Below are 14,027 nucleotides of genomic sequence, written 5' to 3'. Positions count from 1 at the left end.
GCTGGACCCAGTCCGCTCCGCTCAAGACGCCTTCCCTCGTAAAGTTGTTGTTGGTGGCTGCCTTGCTGTTTTACCTGGTATTTTGCTCGTTTATAAGGATTAAACGTTAAGTTCCATATTGTTTTAGTACGACCCAAAGTACGATGCTCCTGCAGGCTAGATCAAGAAATCTGAGCTCTAGATCCTTAGCTGTTGCCTCGTTATGCGTCATCCAGAGGAGATTGTGACAAATCCGGAGGCCGGGCCCCGTTCTGGAAGATGCCTCGGAAACCGCCAAAGAGCGGGACGGTGGATATCCGAGTTAACCTTTTCAGTTTGGGGCTAAAAGTGCTGTGGAGTGAGGTCATTTGGTCGAAGGAGAGCAGAGGTTAAGGGTTTGAGCATCTGCAGACCGGAGTTCAAAGCCAGCGTGACGGCTATCGGGATTGGGGGTGGAGGAGGAGTGCCGGATGAGTTACCGCAGACGGGGCTCCGCGGGCATGCTGTGGGCCCTTAGCTTCCAATAGGAATAGGAAATACTGTATGAACTAGTTTTCCGATATGGAACTTGAGGCAAGTCACAGATATTCTTTACCTCTAGGGTGGAGATTAGGGGTAAGACATTTGCTTGGGTGCAACGTATATAATTAACCCGAACTGGTGGTGGTCTTAGATCTAGCCAGATGGCAGCTATGAATGAATGGATGAAGAAAGGTCCTTTAGAATGGCAAGATTACACTTACAAGGAGGTCAGAGTGACAGCGAGTGAGAAGGAGTATAAAGGATGGGTTTTAACCACGGACCCAGTCTCTGCCAGGTGAGTTTGGATCCTACTTCCCTGAAATCATGACACCCCATTGTGCTGCCTGTATATTATAGCCAAACTCAGAAAGCAATAACGAAAGGCTAATTATTCCTATGTAAGAATTTTATTGCCTTTGAATTTATGTACAGCTTTAACTATGGATTGCCTCGTCAAACCAGCCAGGTTGGTAGACATGAGATATTTCCTACTATATTTTGTTGGGAAATTTCAAACATATACAAATGAAAAGAGAATGGTATAACAAACACTAACCTTACACCCCCACATATTTTAAAGCCAAACGCAGGCATATAATTTTGTTCATAAATCACTATATCTTTTAGTAGATAGGGACTCTAAATTAATGTAAGCTCAATATTATAACACCTAACAACAGTAATAATAATCTTAATATTAGCTAAATCCTAGTCTGAGTTCAGATTTACCTGGCTGTCTCGAAAGTGTCTTTTTATATTGATTTATCAATTTGGTTGATATGTCTCTTAAGTATCTTAATCTATAATTCTGCACTTTCCCTTTTTAATTTTCTGTGTTCCTTATTTATTCAAGAAACAGCAATTTGATAGAATTGACTACATTCTGGATTGAGCTTCTTGTAGTTTCATGTAGCTTAACATGTTCTTTTATCCTATTTCCTATAAGCTAGTTTTCAGATCTCAAGGTTTAATTGGGGTCAGACTTACGTTTTGCAAGACTGCTTTTAAGGTAGTGATACATACACACACACACTTTTTATTTTGGAATGGTTTTGGATTACAGAAAAATTGTAAACAAAGTACAGAGAATACCCATGTACCCAGTTCCCCCTAATGTTAGCATCTTACACAGGCATGGTACATTTGTGAAAACTAAATTTTATGTTAACTAAACTGTAATCTTCTATTTTATTAGTTTTTCCACTGATGAGCTTGTTGTTTTTTGTTTTGGTTCCAATATCCAATCTGGGATCCCACATTACATTCAATCATGTCTCCTTAGTCTCCTCCAATCTTTGACAGTTTTTTAATCTTATCTTGTTTTTCATGAACTTGACTTATTTGAAGAGAACTGGTGAAGTATTTTGTAGACCGTCTCTCAATTTGTGTGTGTGTGAGTGTGATCTCATTAATAGACTTGGTTTTAGGGAAGAGTACTATAGAAGTGAAATTCCCTTCACATCACATCATATATCATATTTTATTTAGAATTTTTACATTTGTGTTTGTATGTGAGATTAGCTTATAGTTTTATTTTTTAATTCTGACCTCTGCTTTTGGTATCAAGGTTATATCAGCCTCATTAAACATGTTAAGGCATAGTCCCCTCTAATAGTCTCTAGAAGAATTTGGTTAGATTAGAAATGTTTGATGCTTGAAAGTTTTATAGAATTTTCTGGTAAGGTTGCTTAGGTCTCTTTTCCCCCTACTATGAGAAGTTTTTAAACAAGTTATTCAGTTTTTATGTAAAGATCATAGGATTATTTATACTCTTTTTTTTTTTTTTAGTAGTAGTAGAAACTTATATTTTTCAGGGTTTTCTAAGTTCAAAATTTTAGCATAAATTTGTTCTTAATATTTTATACTTCCTTATTTCTAATTTTATTTGTATGTGTCTTAAATTACTTTTTTCGAAAGTAATCTTGCTGAGTTTTGTGATTTTTTTTCAAAGAACCAAAATTTGGCTTTGATCCTCTTTTGTTGACGCTTGTTTTCTATTTTATTAATTTTGTTCTTTGTTATTTTCTTTGATCCAGTTTGAAGGGAAGTTAATTGGGTTGTTTATTTAACTCTGAAAGTAAAATGTGTACCCTCTCTTCTTTTTTTTTCAAATTTTTATTTATTGATTTTAGAGAGAGAGAGATAGAAACGCCGACTTGTCGTTTCACTTATTTATGCATTCATTGGTTAATTCTTTTATAGACCCTGACTGGGGATCAAGCCAGACGTTAGTATATCAGGATGATAGTCCAGCCAGCTGAGAAACACAGTCAGGACCTTTCTTCTTTTCAATACACATTTAAGTCACTCATAACTCTTTAAGTAATCCTTTTACTGACTCCCACAATGACTCCCTCATTTTATTGCTTCATCCATAGTTTTATGGACCTTCTTCCATAGTTTTATGGACCTTTAGGTTTTTCTTTTGCAAATATGCTCTGAACTTACTTTTTCTCCAAAGTATTGTCCTTGTGAACTTCCTTGAAGATGGCAGTATGCATGTGACCGGAATTATGGGACATGCTGTGCAGACGGTTGAAATTGTGAATGAAGAGGACCATAGGGTGAAAGAGAAGCTGATGCATTTGTTCACGTCTGGAGACTGCAGGACATACAACCCTGAGGACTTGGAAAAGAAAAAGAACAGCCTAAAGAAATGGCTCGAGAAGAACTACATCCCTGTCACTGAACAGGGAGATTCACCAAGGACACTCTGTGTGGCAGGGGTCCTGACTATAGAGCCACCATATGGTCCAGAAGATTGCAGCAGTTCTAATGAAATTATTCTATCCCGTGTTCAGGATCTTATTCAAGGACATCTTGCGGCTTCCCAATGAGAGGCTAAGAACCATGGATGCACTGAAATAAGACTTATTTTTTTGTCCTTCATAAAATGTTTTGAATGTTAATGTCATCATATTTTAGGATTATAAAGGCACACAGATGTGTGTGTGTGAGTTTTAATTCGTTGTTTTGGTAAAATCAAAGTTGTGGATTATGAGTGCTAATCACTAAGTGAACTCTGGCAAGGATAGCATCACATGCAACCAGATTAGCACAGGGACATCAGAATTCTAAGTCTTTTTTTGATGGGGCCATGGCTCCGTTTCTGTTAGGCAGAAAATGTGTTTGTTAAAAAATACATGTTACATTTGATATAAAATGTATTAAGTCCCTGGCTCTAAAATTATGTGTTTGTGTGAGTGTGTGTTTAATAATGAAACTTGGTTGAAACTTGGAAGTTTTGATTATTGGTAAAAATCTTTTTTTTCTTGGTGACAGACAAGAGTCAGAAAGAGGGACAGATAGGGACAGACAGACAGGAAGGGAGATGAGAAGCATCAATTCTTTGTTGCGGCATCTTAGTTTCTCATTGATTGCTTTCTAATCTGTGCCTTGACTGGGGGTCTATAGCAGACTGAGTGACCCTTGCTTGAGCCAGCGACCTTGGGCTCAAGCTGGTGAGCATTGCTCAAACCAGGTTGCTTGTGCTCAAGCTAGTGACCTCGGGGTCTCAAACCTGAGTCCTCCACATCCCAGTCTGATGCTCTATCCACTGCGCCACTGCCTGGTTAGGCGGTAAAAATCTTAACATATAAGGCTTATAATTCTCAATGCCTTTAAAGTGAGAATGAGGTGATATTTCTGAGGAGAAAGGTAAATGTGACAGGCATTCTGGCCCTGAACTTACTTCAGTTTCTTTGCCTGGTGCTGTCAGCCCAGGCTTCTGACAGATGCTTTCTGCCTGTAGTCCCTATTCCCAGGTTAGGCTTCACAGGGGGTGCAGGAATTGTGCTTCGCTGCACCTGTCCCGTGGAAGCCAGTCAGGCCCAGCTCTATACAGATGTGCTCCTCAGGTTGTTAGTTGGGATTACTTTTCATGGGCATGCCTAGAATGACCACATGGTCACATTAGATTAGAACTCCAAGGCCCTGACTCCCTAGGATAGGGGTTAACAAAATTTAGTCCCTTGGGGACAAATCTAGTTTGCTAACTCCGTTGTTAAAGTTTTTATGGAATACACCTACCAGTTTACATTTTATGTGCCATAATGGCAGAGTTGAGTGTTGCAACAGAAACTATATGGCTTATATTTAAGAAGAATAGGACCCTTTACAGCAGCGGTTCTCAACGTGTGGGTCGTGACCTCGGCGGGGGTCGAACGACCAAAACACAGGGGTCGCCTAAAGCGACCACTGCTTTACAGGAAGTCCTTCCCTCACAACTTTCAAGTTCCATGATCCTATAAGTGAAATTTAGTGCACATCTTTTCTCCCCGTGACCCTGGAATGTCTTCTGAAAGTAAATAGGGGAAGGGAAATAAAACTAAATTTAGCATGGAAAAGACGGTGACATTCTGAGAAGGCCTCGAGAGAGTGAACTGTGTAGGAAACTGCTCAGCCTCAGTGGGGCTCAGTCCCTCAGTGGGGCTCAGTCCTTGGCCCAGGCACAGTGTAAGTGTATTTGCTGTCTGGCTAATGAGCTGGAGACAGATTGAACAATGTGCGTGCTGAAGAGGCTAAGTGGTCTGGCTCTGCCGTAGAATCCTGCCTGCTTAGGGAGTTGTCCCGCTCCTTCCTCAGCTAAGATTCTCCCCCAGGAGTTCAGCTCAACTGTTTCAGATCCCTCCTCTGGTTCCAGATGCCCAGGGAAGATTCCTCCCAGAGCTGCCTCTGCTCCCTGCCAGCTGGAGGCAGTAGCTGGGCAGTCTTTGAACACATTGGGTATCAAGGATACCTTTTTCTAAAGTTTTAAAATGTATTATGTTAACATGGTTTCAAGTGTCCCACGCAATGTAACACCCCCAACCCCCCCCCCCCCCACGCATACACATTGTGCCCCCGTGCCCCATTCGGAGTCTCTATTGCCATTGCACCTCCTTTGCCCCCAGGATTCCTTTCAAAACAAAGGTTGTTAGATTTTCACTGAGTACTTTTTGGTCCCCTTGGAGCAAAGTTTCCAGCCTTTGCCCTGATTTCTCGCTATCTCATTGTCTTATTTCCTAAATCTCTTCACCTGTCCCTAGACGTTATAGCAAAATAGGTTTTTCCATGAATTAAGTTATTTTCATTTATTTTAGTAAGCAAGCAAGAGAGAGACAGGAAGTGGGAGAGACAGGAAGAGAGACAAAGAAGAGAGAGAGATGAGAAGCATCAGCTCGTAGTTACAGCACGTTATTGTTCATTGATTGCTTCTCATACATGCCTTGACCTAGGGGCTCCAGCCAAACCAGTGACTTGGATTCAAGCCAGGAACCTTGGGTTTCAAGCTAACCTTTGGGCTCATGCTGGTGAGCCTGTGCTCAAGCTGGATGAGCCCACACTCAAGCTGGCAACCTCGGGTTTTGAACCTAAGACTTCAGTGTCCCACGTCGATGCTCTATCCACTGCACCACCACTAGTCAGACAAGTTTAATAAAAAATATTAATGAAGGATTTAAAACGGCCCTGGCCAGTTGGCTCAGCAGTAAAGTGTTGGCTGGATGTGTGGAAGCTCAGGTTCAGTTTCAGGTTAGGGCACACAGGAGAAGCGACCATCTGCTTCTCCCCCACCCCATCTCTCTCCCTCCTGCAGCCATGGCTCGAATGGTTCAAGCAAAGTTGGCACCGGGCACCGAGGATGGCGCCATGGCCTTGCCTCAGGTGCTAAGATAGCTCAGTTGCTGAGCAACAGAGTAGCAGCCCAGGCAGGCAGAGCATCGCCTGGTAGTGGGCGTGTTCGATGGATCCCAGTTGGTCGGTGCACATACCGGAGTCTGTCTGTGCCTCCCTGCCTCTCAATTAAAATAAAAAGATTTAAAACATTCACATTCATTTTATTTGATGAGAGCTGGTGGAAATTTCATTAGTCAGGAGTAAGGATTACTATAATTCATGCTTACATTTTGGAATAAATCAGCAGTCAAGAACTATGGTTTAATATACTAAATTGCTTCTACCACCAAATACAATGCATTTTTAAAAACCACTTTGTGATATAAAAATCTGTACATATTAAATGTATACAATTTGATAGGTTGGAGATACGTCTGTGAAACCATCACCACAACTTATGCCATAGCAATCCTTCATCTCCGTAGTTTTCTTCTGCCTTTTTTATTATTATGAAGTTGGATTTTATTGTTCAAACAAAATTAAAGAATCATTTTTAAAATCTTATTTATTATTTAATTTATTGTCCTTTGTGATGTTGACATTTTTGAATACAGGCCAGTTATTTTGTGGAGTAACCCTCAGTTTGGCTTGTCTGGTTTGTTTTGTTTGTTTTATGATTCAGTTCAGTATGCATTGGAGATGATAGTGTGCTCGTCTCGTATATCATCTCAGGGGCACATGATATTAATTGTCCCATTTCTGGTGATGTTAACTGTGATCACTTAGTTAAGGTGGTGTCTCAGGTTTCTCCAGTGTGAAGTTACTATTTTTCTTTTAGTAATTCAAAGTATCTTTATACATATTTTTATTTTTTTAATATATTTTATTTATTTATTCATTTTAGAGAGGAGAGGGAGAGACAGAGGGAGAGAGAGAGAGAGAGGAGAGACAGAGAGAGAGAAGGGGGGGAGGAGCTGGAAGCATCAACTCCCATATGTGCCTTGACCAGGCAAGCCCAGGGTTTCGAACATACATATTTTTTTTATTAGTTAACCATACTTTTATATCAAACCAGAATGACTACATACATGTATAAGAACACATAAAATAAGAAATTATATTTTGTTACGAACATGATGAAAAAACAGTTACAAGCGAAAACATAAATTCCAAGTTTGCCTTTAGATATCAAGAGCTAAGCCTAGAGAAATTGGATCACAGAGTTTTATTATAAGCCATTATGCTAGGTTGTTTAAAATGGTTCTCAGCCCTGCTCTGTTGGCTCAGTGGTAGAGCATCAGCTTGGCATGTGGATGTCCCCAGTTCAATTTCCAGTCAGGGCACACAGGAAAAGCACCGATATGCTTCTCTGTCCCTCCCACTCTCACTTCTCTCTCTCTCTCTCTCTCTCTCTCTCTCTCTCCCTCTCTCTCTTTCTCTCTTTCTTTTCCTCCCCTCCTGCAGCCATGGCTCTATTGTAGTGAGCTGGCTCTGGGCACTGAGGATGGTTCCATGGCCTCCACCACAGGAGCTAAAAACAAAAAAAATTGCTCCGGTTGCAATGGAGGGAGAGCCCCAGATGGACAGAACATTGCCCTCTAGTGGGCTTGCTGGGTGGATCCCGGTCCAGGTGCATGCGGGAGTCTGTCTCTGGCTCCCCTCCTTTCACTAAATTTAAAAAAAAAAATGGTTCTCAATGAATTACACCCTCTGTGGACACATCCCCTTACAACATGTCTTTGCTATTCTTCCAATCTACAAGTGGAGGTTACTTCTCTGTCCTTGAATCTGGGCTGACCATCTTATTTCCTTTGGCCAATGGAATGTGGCAGAAATAACACTAGGATTTCTCAACACAGGCCTAACATGACCACTTCCAGCTCAAATCCTTCCAACTCCACATAGTCCTTGTAGCCCACTCAGGTCCCCGAAGTGATCACTTCCTTTTGATAGCATTTAGTATTTGCACCATTTATTCACTGACTACCTTTAGCTTTATGATAACCTTTGGATTTTTGTACTAAAGTTTCATTTCTCTGTCTCTTTTTTTTTTTTTAATAAATTTTTATTAATGTTAATGGGATGACATTAATAAATCAGGGAACATATATTCAAAGAAAACATGTCTAGGTTATCTTGTCATTAAATTATGTTGCATACCCCTCGCCCATAGTCAGATTGTCCTCCGTCACCCTCTATCTAGTTCTCTGTGCCCCTCCCCCTCCCCCTCCCCCTAACTCTCTCCCTCCCTCCCTCCTATGTCCTCCCTCCCCCCACCCCTGGTAACCACCACACTCTTGTCCATGTCTTTTAGTCTCGTTTTTATGTTCCACCAATGTATGGAATCATGTAGTTCTTGTTTTTTTCTGATTTACTTATTTCACTCCGTATAATGTTATCCAGATCCCACCATTTTGCTGTAAATGATCTGATGTCATCATTTCTTATGGCTGAGTAGTATTCCATAGTGTATATGTGCCACATCTTCTTTATCCAGTCTTCTATTGAAGGGCTTTTTGGTTGTTTCCATGTCTTGGCCACTGTGAACAGTGCTGCAATGAACATGGGGCTACATGTGTCTTTACGTATCAATGTTTCTGAGGTTTTGGGGTATATACCCAGTAGAGGGATTGCTGGGTCATAAGGTAGTTCTAGTTACAGTCTTTTGAGGAACCACCATACTTTCCTCCATAATGGTTGTACTACTTTACAGTCCCACCAACAGTGGATGAGAGTTCCCTTTTCTCCGCAGCCTCTCCAACATTTGCTATTACCCGTCTTGTTGATAATAGCTAATCTAACAGGGGTGAGGTGGTATCTCATCGTAGTTTTGATTTGCATTTCTCTAATAACTAATGAAGCTGAGCATCTTTTCATATATCTGTTGGCCATTTGTATCTCTTCCTGGGAGAAGTGTCTGTTCATGTCCTCTTCCCATTTTTTTATTGGATTGTTTGTTTGTTTGTTGTTGAGTTTTATGAGTTCTTTGTAAATTTTGGATATTAGGCCCTTATCTGAGCTGTTGTTTGAAAATAACATTTCCCATTTAGTTGGCTGTCTGTTTATTTTGATATCAGTTTCTCTTGCTGAGCAAAAACTTTTTATTCTGATGTAGTCCCATTCATTTATCTTTGCCTTCACTTCTCTTGCCATTGGAGTCAAGTTCATAAAATGTTCTTTAAAACCCAGGTCCATGATTTTAGTACCTATGTCTTCTTCTATGTACTTTATTGTTTCAGGTCTTATATTTAGGTCTTTGATCCATTTTGAATTAATTTTAGTACACGGGGACAGGCTGTAGTCTAGTTTCATTCTTTTGCAGAACATACATATTTTTAAAATGAGCTTTATTGAGGTATTATTCACATATAAAGTTTATCTACTTTAAACATGTATAACTCAGTGATTTTAGTAAATTTAGAGTTATGCAGCCATCACGACTTTTCATCATCCTATAATATCCCTTATCCCATTTGTAGTCAGTTCCCATTCCCACCCTTAGTCCCAGGCTAATCTACTTTCTGTATCTATGGATTTGATTTTTCTGTACATTTCATATAAATGGAATCATACAGATGTGTCTGGCTTCTTTCACTTAGTATAATGTTTTGAAGTTCATGTTGTAGCATGTATCAGCGGTTCCTACTTCTCTCCCCTTCTCTTTCTCTCCCCCTTCTGTAAGAGTGACTGAAAATTAATAAAAACAATTAAAAAATAAACATTGATTTTAGAGAGAGGCAGGGAGAGAGAAACATTTACTGTTCCACCTATGCATTTATCATTGGTTGATTCTTGTATGTGTCCTGACCAGGGATGGAACCTGCAACTTTGGTGTATTAGGATGATGCTACTGAGCTACCCGGCCAGGGCCACCTTTTATTTTCTTAATTATGTTTTTAAATAATTTATTTATTGATAAACATTGATCTGTTCCTATTATATGCCCTGACTGGGAATTAAACCCACAATCTTTTCATATTGGGACAATGCTAACAAACTGAGCATCTATCTGGCTAGGGCTTATGTTTTTGAACTATGTAAGTTTAAAAAGTGGGCATATTACAATTTACCAAAAACATTTTTTTAAAGATCTTATGTTCAGTGCCATAGCTAAGAACTCATTGCCCAACCCTAGGTCACAAATATTTTGTTTTCTTTTAAAAGTTTTAATTAACCCTTAATGGCCTGGCCTATAGTGGCGCAGTGGATGGAGCGTTTGCCTGGAATGCTGAGGTCACCTGTACGAAACCCTGGGCTTGCCTGGTCAAGGCACATATGAGAATTGATGCTTCCTGCTCCTCCCCCCTTCTCTCTCTCTTCTCTAAAATGAATAAATAAGAAAAAAATTAACTCTTAAACTTAGGTTTATGTTCTATTTTGAGGTAATTTTTGTGTATGGTATGAAGTAAGGGCCTTAATTTATCTTTTTGCATGAGGATATGGAATTATTTCAGTACCATTTGTTGAAAAGACTTTTCTTCATTGAACTGTCTGGCACTTTTGTTTAATGTCAGTTGATAATTTATCAACTCTTTCTGGGCCTACAGTTGTGTTCTATTGCTCTATATATCTGTCCTTATGTTAGCAACAAGTTGTATTAATTACTATAGCTTTAAAGTAAAATTTTATATCTATGCATGTAAGACTTCCAACTTTGATCTTTTAAAAGATTGTTAGATATTCTGGCTCCTTTGCAGTTCCATATAGATTTTGGATGAGGTTGTCAATTTCTGGGAAAAAAATGCCTGTGGGATTTTGATAGGGATTATGTTGAATCTGATCAAACTGCAGGAAAGGTGTCACCTTAATATTGAGTCTTCCATGAACTAGGATGTCTCTTCATTTATTTATATCTTTAATTTTCTTAAAACAATGTTTTATAGTTTTTAATGTATAAGTCTTTTTTTTTTTTTAATAATTTTTTTTTATTCATTTTAGAAAGGAGGGGGGGAGAGAGAGAGAGAGAGGAGAGAGAGAAGGGGGAAGGAGCAGGAAGCATCAACTTCCATATGTGCCTTGACCAGGCAAGCCCAGGGTTTCGAACCGGCGACCTCACCATTTCCAGGTCGACGCTCTATCCACTGCGCCACCACAGATCAGGCTAATGTATAAGTCTTATATATCTTTCGTTAAATTTATTTCTAGGCATTTTTTATGCTGTTGTGAGTGGAATTGTCTTCTTAATTTTATCTTTTTTTTTTATAAATTTTTTTTATTTTATTCATTTTTAGAGAGGAGAGAGGGGGATAAAGAGAGACAGAGAGGGAGAGAGAGGAGAGAGAGACAGAGAGAGAGAAGGGAGGAGGAGCTGGAAGCATCAACTCCCATATGTGCCTTGACCAGGCAAGCCCAGGGTTTCGAACCGGCGACCTCAGCATTTCCAGGTCGATTCTTTATCCACTGTGCCACCACAGGTCAGGCCTTTAATTTTATCTTTGAATTACTGATTGGCAGTAAACAGAAATAGTTGATATTTATATATTGATCTTGTGTCCCACAGCCATGCTGAACTCATTTCTCATAAACAGTTTTGAGTTCTTCCTTTACTTTACATTGCCCAAGTACATTTTGAAGAGGGAGTAGGTCATACATTTATTCCTTACAGCCTCTTCTTCAGTGATATGCAAAACTTACAGGTTTATGGAAGCCCTTCTAATTGTGGAACAAGATGAGAGTCTTAAAAAGCAGAATTAAAAGACTTGATCAAAACCATCAACACCTTTTCTTTTAATTTCAACATATAGTCATCCAGCCTTTTTAGAGCCTTCACAGGCTCCTGAAAGGGGATATTATGTTCCTGAATGAATTTATTTAAGTAAACTTTTTCTCTTATCCTCTTTTTCTTGTGTCCCTGTTTATCTTTGTATCTTGAGTTCATAACACAACTGGCACATAGCACTTATTTAAAGTAAGTTGGTTATATTGATATTATTGCATAAATGTGAAAGGAATTTCTGCAGCCCCAATATAGGTCTCAAACTGGACATGTAGCACACATTAGTTATAAACTGGACAAATGGCCTCCTGTTAACTAATCAGATTGCATGCTTCAATTAATCCAGCCTTAGCCATTCTTACTGTAGATAAGGATGGTATAAAGATTTGTGGGCTAGAAATAATGGGGACAGCTGGAGTTTGAATAGGACAGTGCACAGGAGAATTTCAGACACAGAAGAGTGGCATTAACAGAAACATCTATAATTACAGGCTGTTTTGTGCTGGGTCGATATCAGTGGATTAGTTTCCTCTTTAAATGGGATAGTCCCTTGGTGACAATTGTATAGCACAGCCCCTAATTTGTAGACACATGTCTTCTAAAGAACATAAAACAGACATTCAATCTGGTAATCTTACTAATAATGAAGTCTTAAAACAGATTTTTTTGCAGTTCAAACTATAGGGTTAATAAGCCTAGAAATTATAGTTCCTAATGAGGCTTCATGTTAACTTTTCAATATTTTATAGTCATATACCCTTAGAATTATATACTCCTAACCACCCTCTTTTAACCTTATTTGTGTTTTAGTATATTGGCCAAAGTCTTCTAGGTTGGACTCTGTTAAGATAACACAAAGATAAGGTAAGGGTGTGTGTGATTTTTAAACATATTAATGTAGACCTAAGTGTGAGAACTTGAGTTTTAAAGTGGAAGTGTTAGGAATATTAGTGTCACATGTAAGTCACATCTTCAAAAGGCATGTTTTAACTTATTTTCACATTTTCAAAATAAGTGCTTTAAAAAAAAAGAAACTAAATTTAATGGTGGGATTTTTTTTTTTGTACTTTTCCAAAGTGAGAAGAGGGGAGGCAGACAGACTTCCACATGCGCCTGATTGGGATCCACCCAGCATGCCCACTATAGGGTAATGCTCTGCCCATCTGGGGCATTCCTCCATTGCAACCAGAGCCATTCTAGCACGTCAGGTAGAGGACATGGAGCCATCTTCAGTGCCCGGGCCAACTTGACTGCAATGGAGCCTTGGCTGCTAAAGGGGAAGAGAGATATAGAGAGAAAGAAGAGGGGAAAGAGTAGAGAAGCAGATGGGTGCTTCTCCTGTGTGCCCTGGCCAGGAATTGAACTCGGGACTTCCACACGCTGGGCTGATGCTCTACCACTGAGCCAGCTGGCCAGAGCAGTAGGAGAGTTTTTAAAGAAAAGATATCTCTACCCATCTGTGCATGGCTTTTCCAGTTCATGCATATTATTTTCTCAATTTCTTAAGTACTCTGTATTTCTGATAACATATTCATATAGGACATGCTTATTAGAGTTGATTTGGCAAAAAAATATTTTGCCTTCATTAATGGAAATATCTTTCCATTTTCGGAGACAACCATGGGCATAATTTATATTTGAATAATAAGTGGTAGCTAGACTTTACGTGCTTACCTATCATTTTGTTTAAACAGATTTTCTCTGCCTTGGCACTAGTGACATTTGGACTGCATACTCTTGTTGGGGGTTACCTTGTGCGGTTGCAGGATATTTACAGCATCCCTGGTCTCTAACCTCTGATGCCAGGAGTACCCTCTCTCCCTCAGTCATGACAACGACATCTCCAGACATTATGACATGTCCATGGGAGGGTAAAATTGCCCCCAGTTGAGAACTACTAGTTTAAAACAAACAAAAAGTATAAATGATAAAGAAGGAAATGTCTTTATAGTCTTTGTACATGATAAGGTCCTGTACTTATTATAGTTAATCAAGTTCTCTGGACAAATAAAGTCTTATTTGAAAGGCTAACAGTCACTTTTGTTTTAATACATTTGAAACCCAAAGATGGAATAAGGTGAAACTTGCTAAAAGTGGACTCTTAGGACTACATGAGTCTTTTTGGCTAAGTTATTTTGTCTTTCATTTTTGTAGGAAAAAAGTAGCCATGGATCATTTGTTCTTTGTCAATTAAATTCATTCAACATGAAAGGAA

At 39.3% G+C, this 14,027-nt stretch overlaps 1 protein-coding gene across 7 annotated transcripts; it reads left to right on the top strand.

The window, feature by feature from the left end:
* On the top strand, nucleotides 1-6,934 carry LOC136400977 (gem-associated protein 6). Of its 7 annotated transcripts, none has more exons than XM_066378472.1 (3): nucleotides 1-77; nucleotides 659-796; nucleotides 2,963-6,934. In XM_066378472.1, exons 2-3 carry the CDS (start codon nucleotides 663-665, stop codon nucleotides 3,336-3,338), a joined length of 510 nt encoding a protein of 169 aa, XP_066234569.1. In that variant the 5' UTR covers nucleotides 1-77; nucleotides 659-662; the 3' UTR covers nucleotides 3,339-6,934. The 7 variants fall into 7 exon arrangements, with proteins under 7 accessions (XP_066234569.1, XP_066234571.1, XP_066234568.1 ...); XM_066378474.1 differs by having other exon boundaries at nucleotides 7-77; nucleotides 663-796; XM_066378471.1 differs by having other exon boundaries at nucleotides 8-77; nucleotides 653-796.
* Nucleotides 6,935-14,027: the final 7,093 nt, after the last annotated feature.

The sequence above is a fragment of the Saccopteryx leptura genome, chromosome 3 (genome assembly GCF_036850995.1).
Source record: "Saccopteryx leptura isolate mSacLep1 chromosome 3, mSacLep1_pri_phased_curated, whole genome shotgun sequence".
NCBI classification, from domain to species: Eukaryota; Metazoa; Chordata; class Mammalia; order Chiroptera; family Emballonuridae; genus Saccopteryx; species Saccopteryx leptura.
The sequence above is the reverse complement of the archived record's forward strand: the minus strand, read 5'-3'. Positions and strand labels throughout refer to the sequence as shown.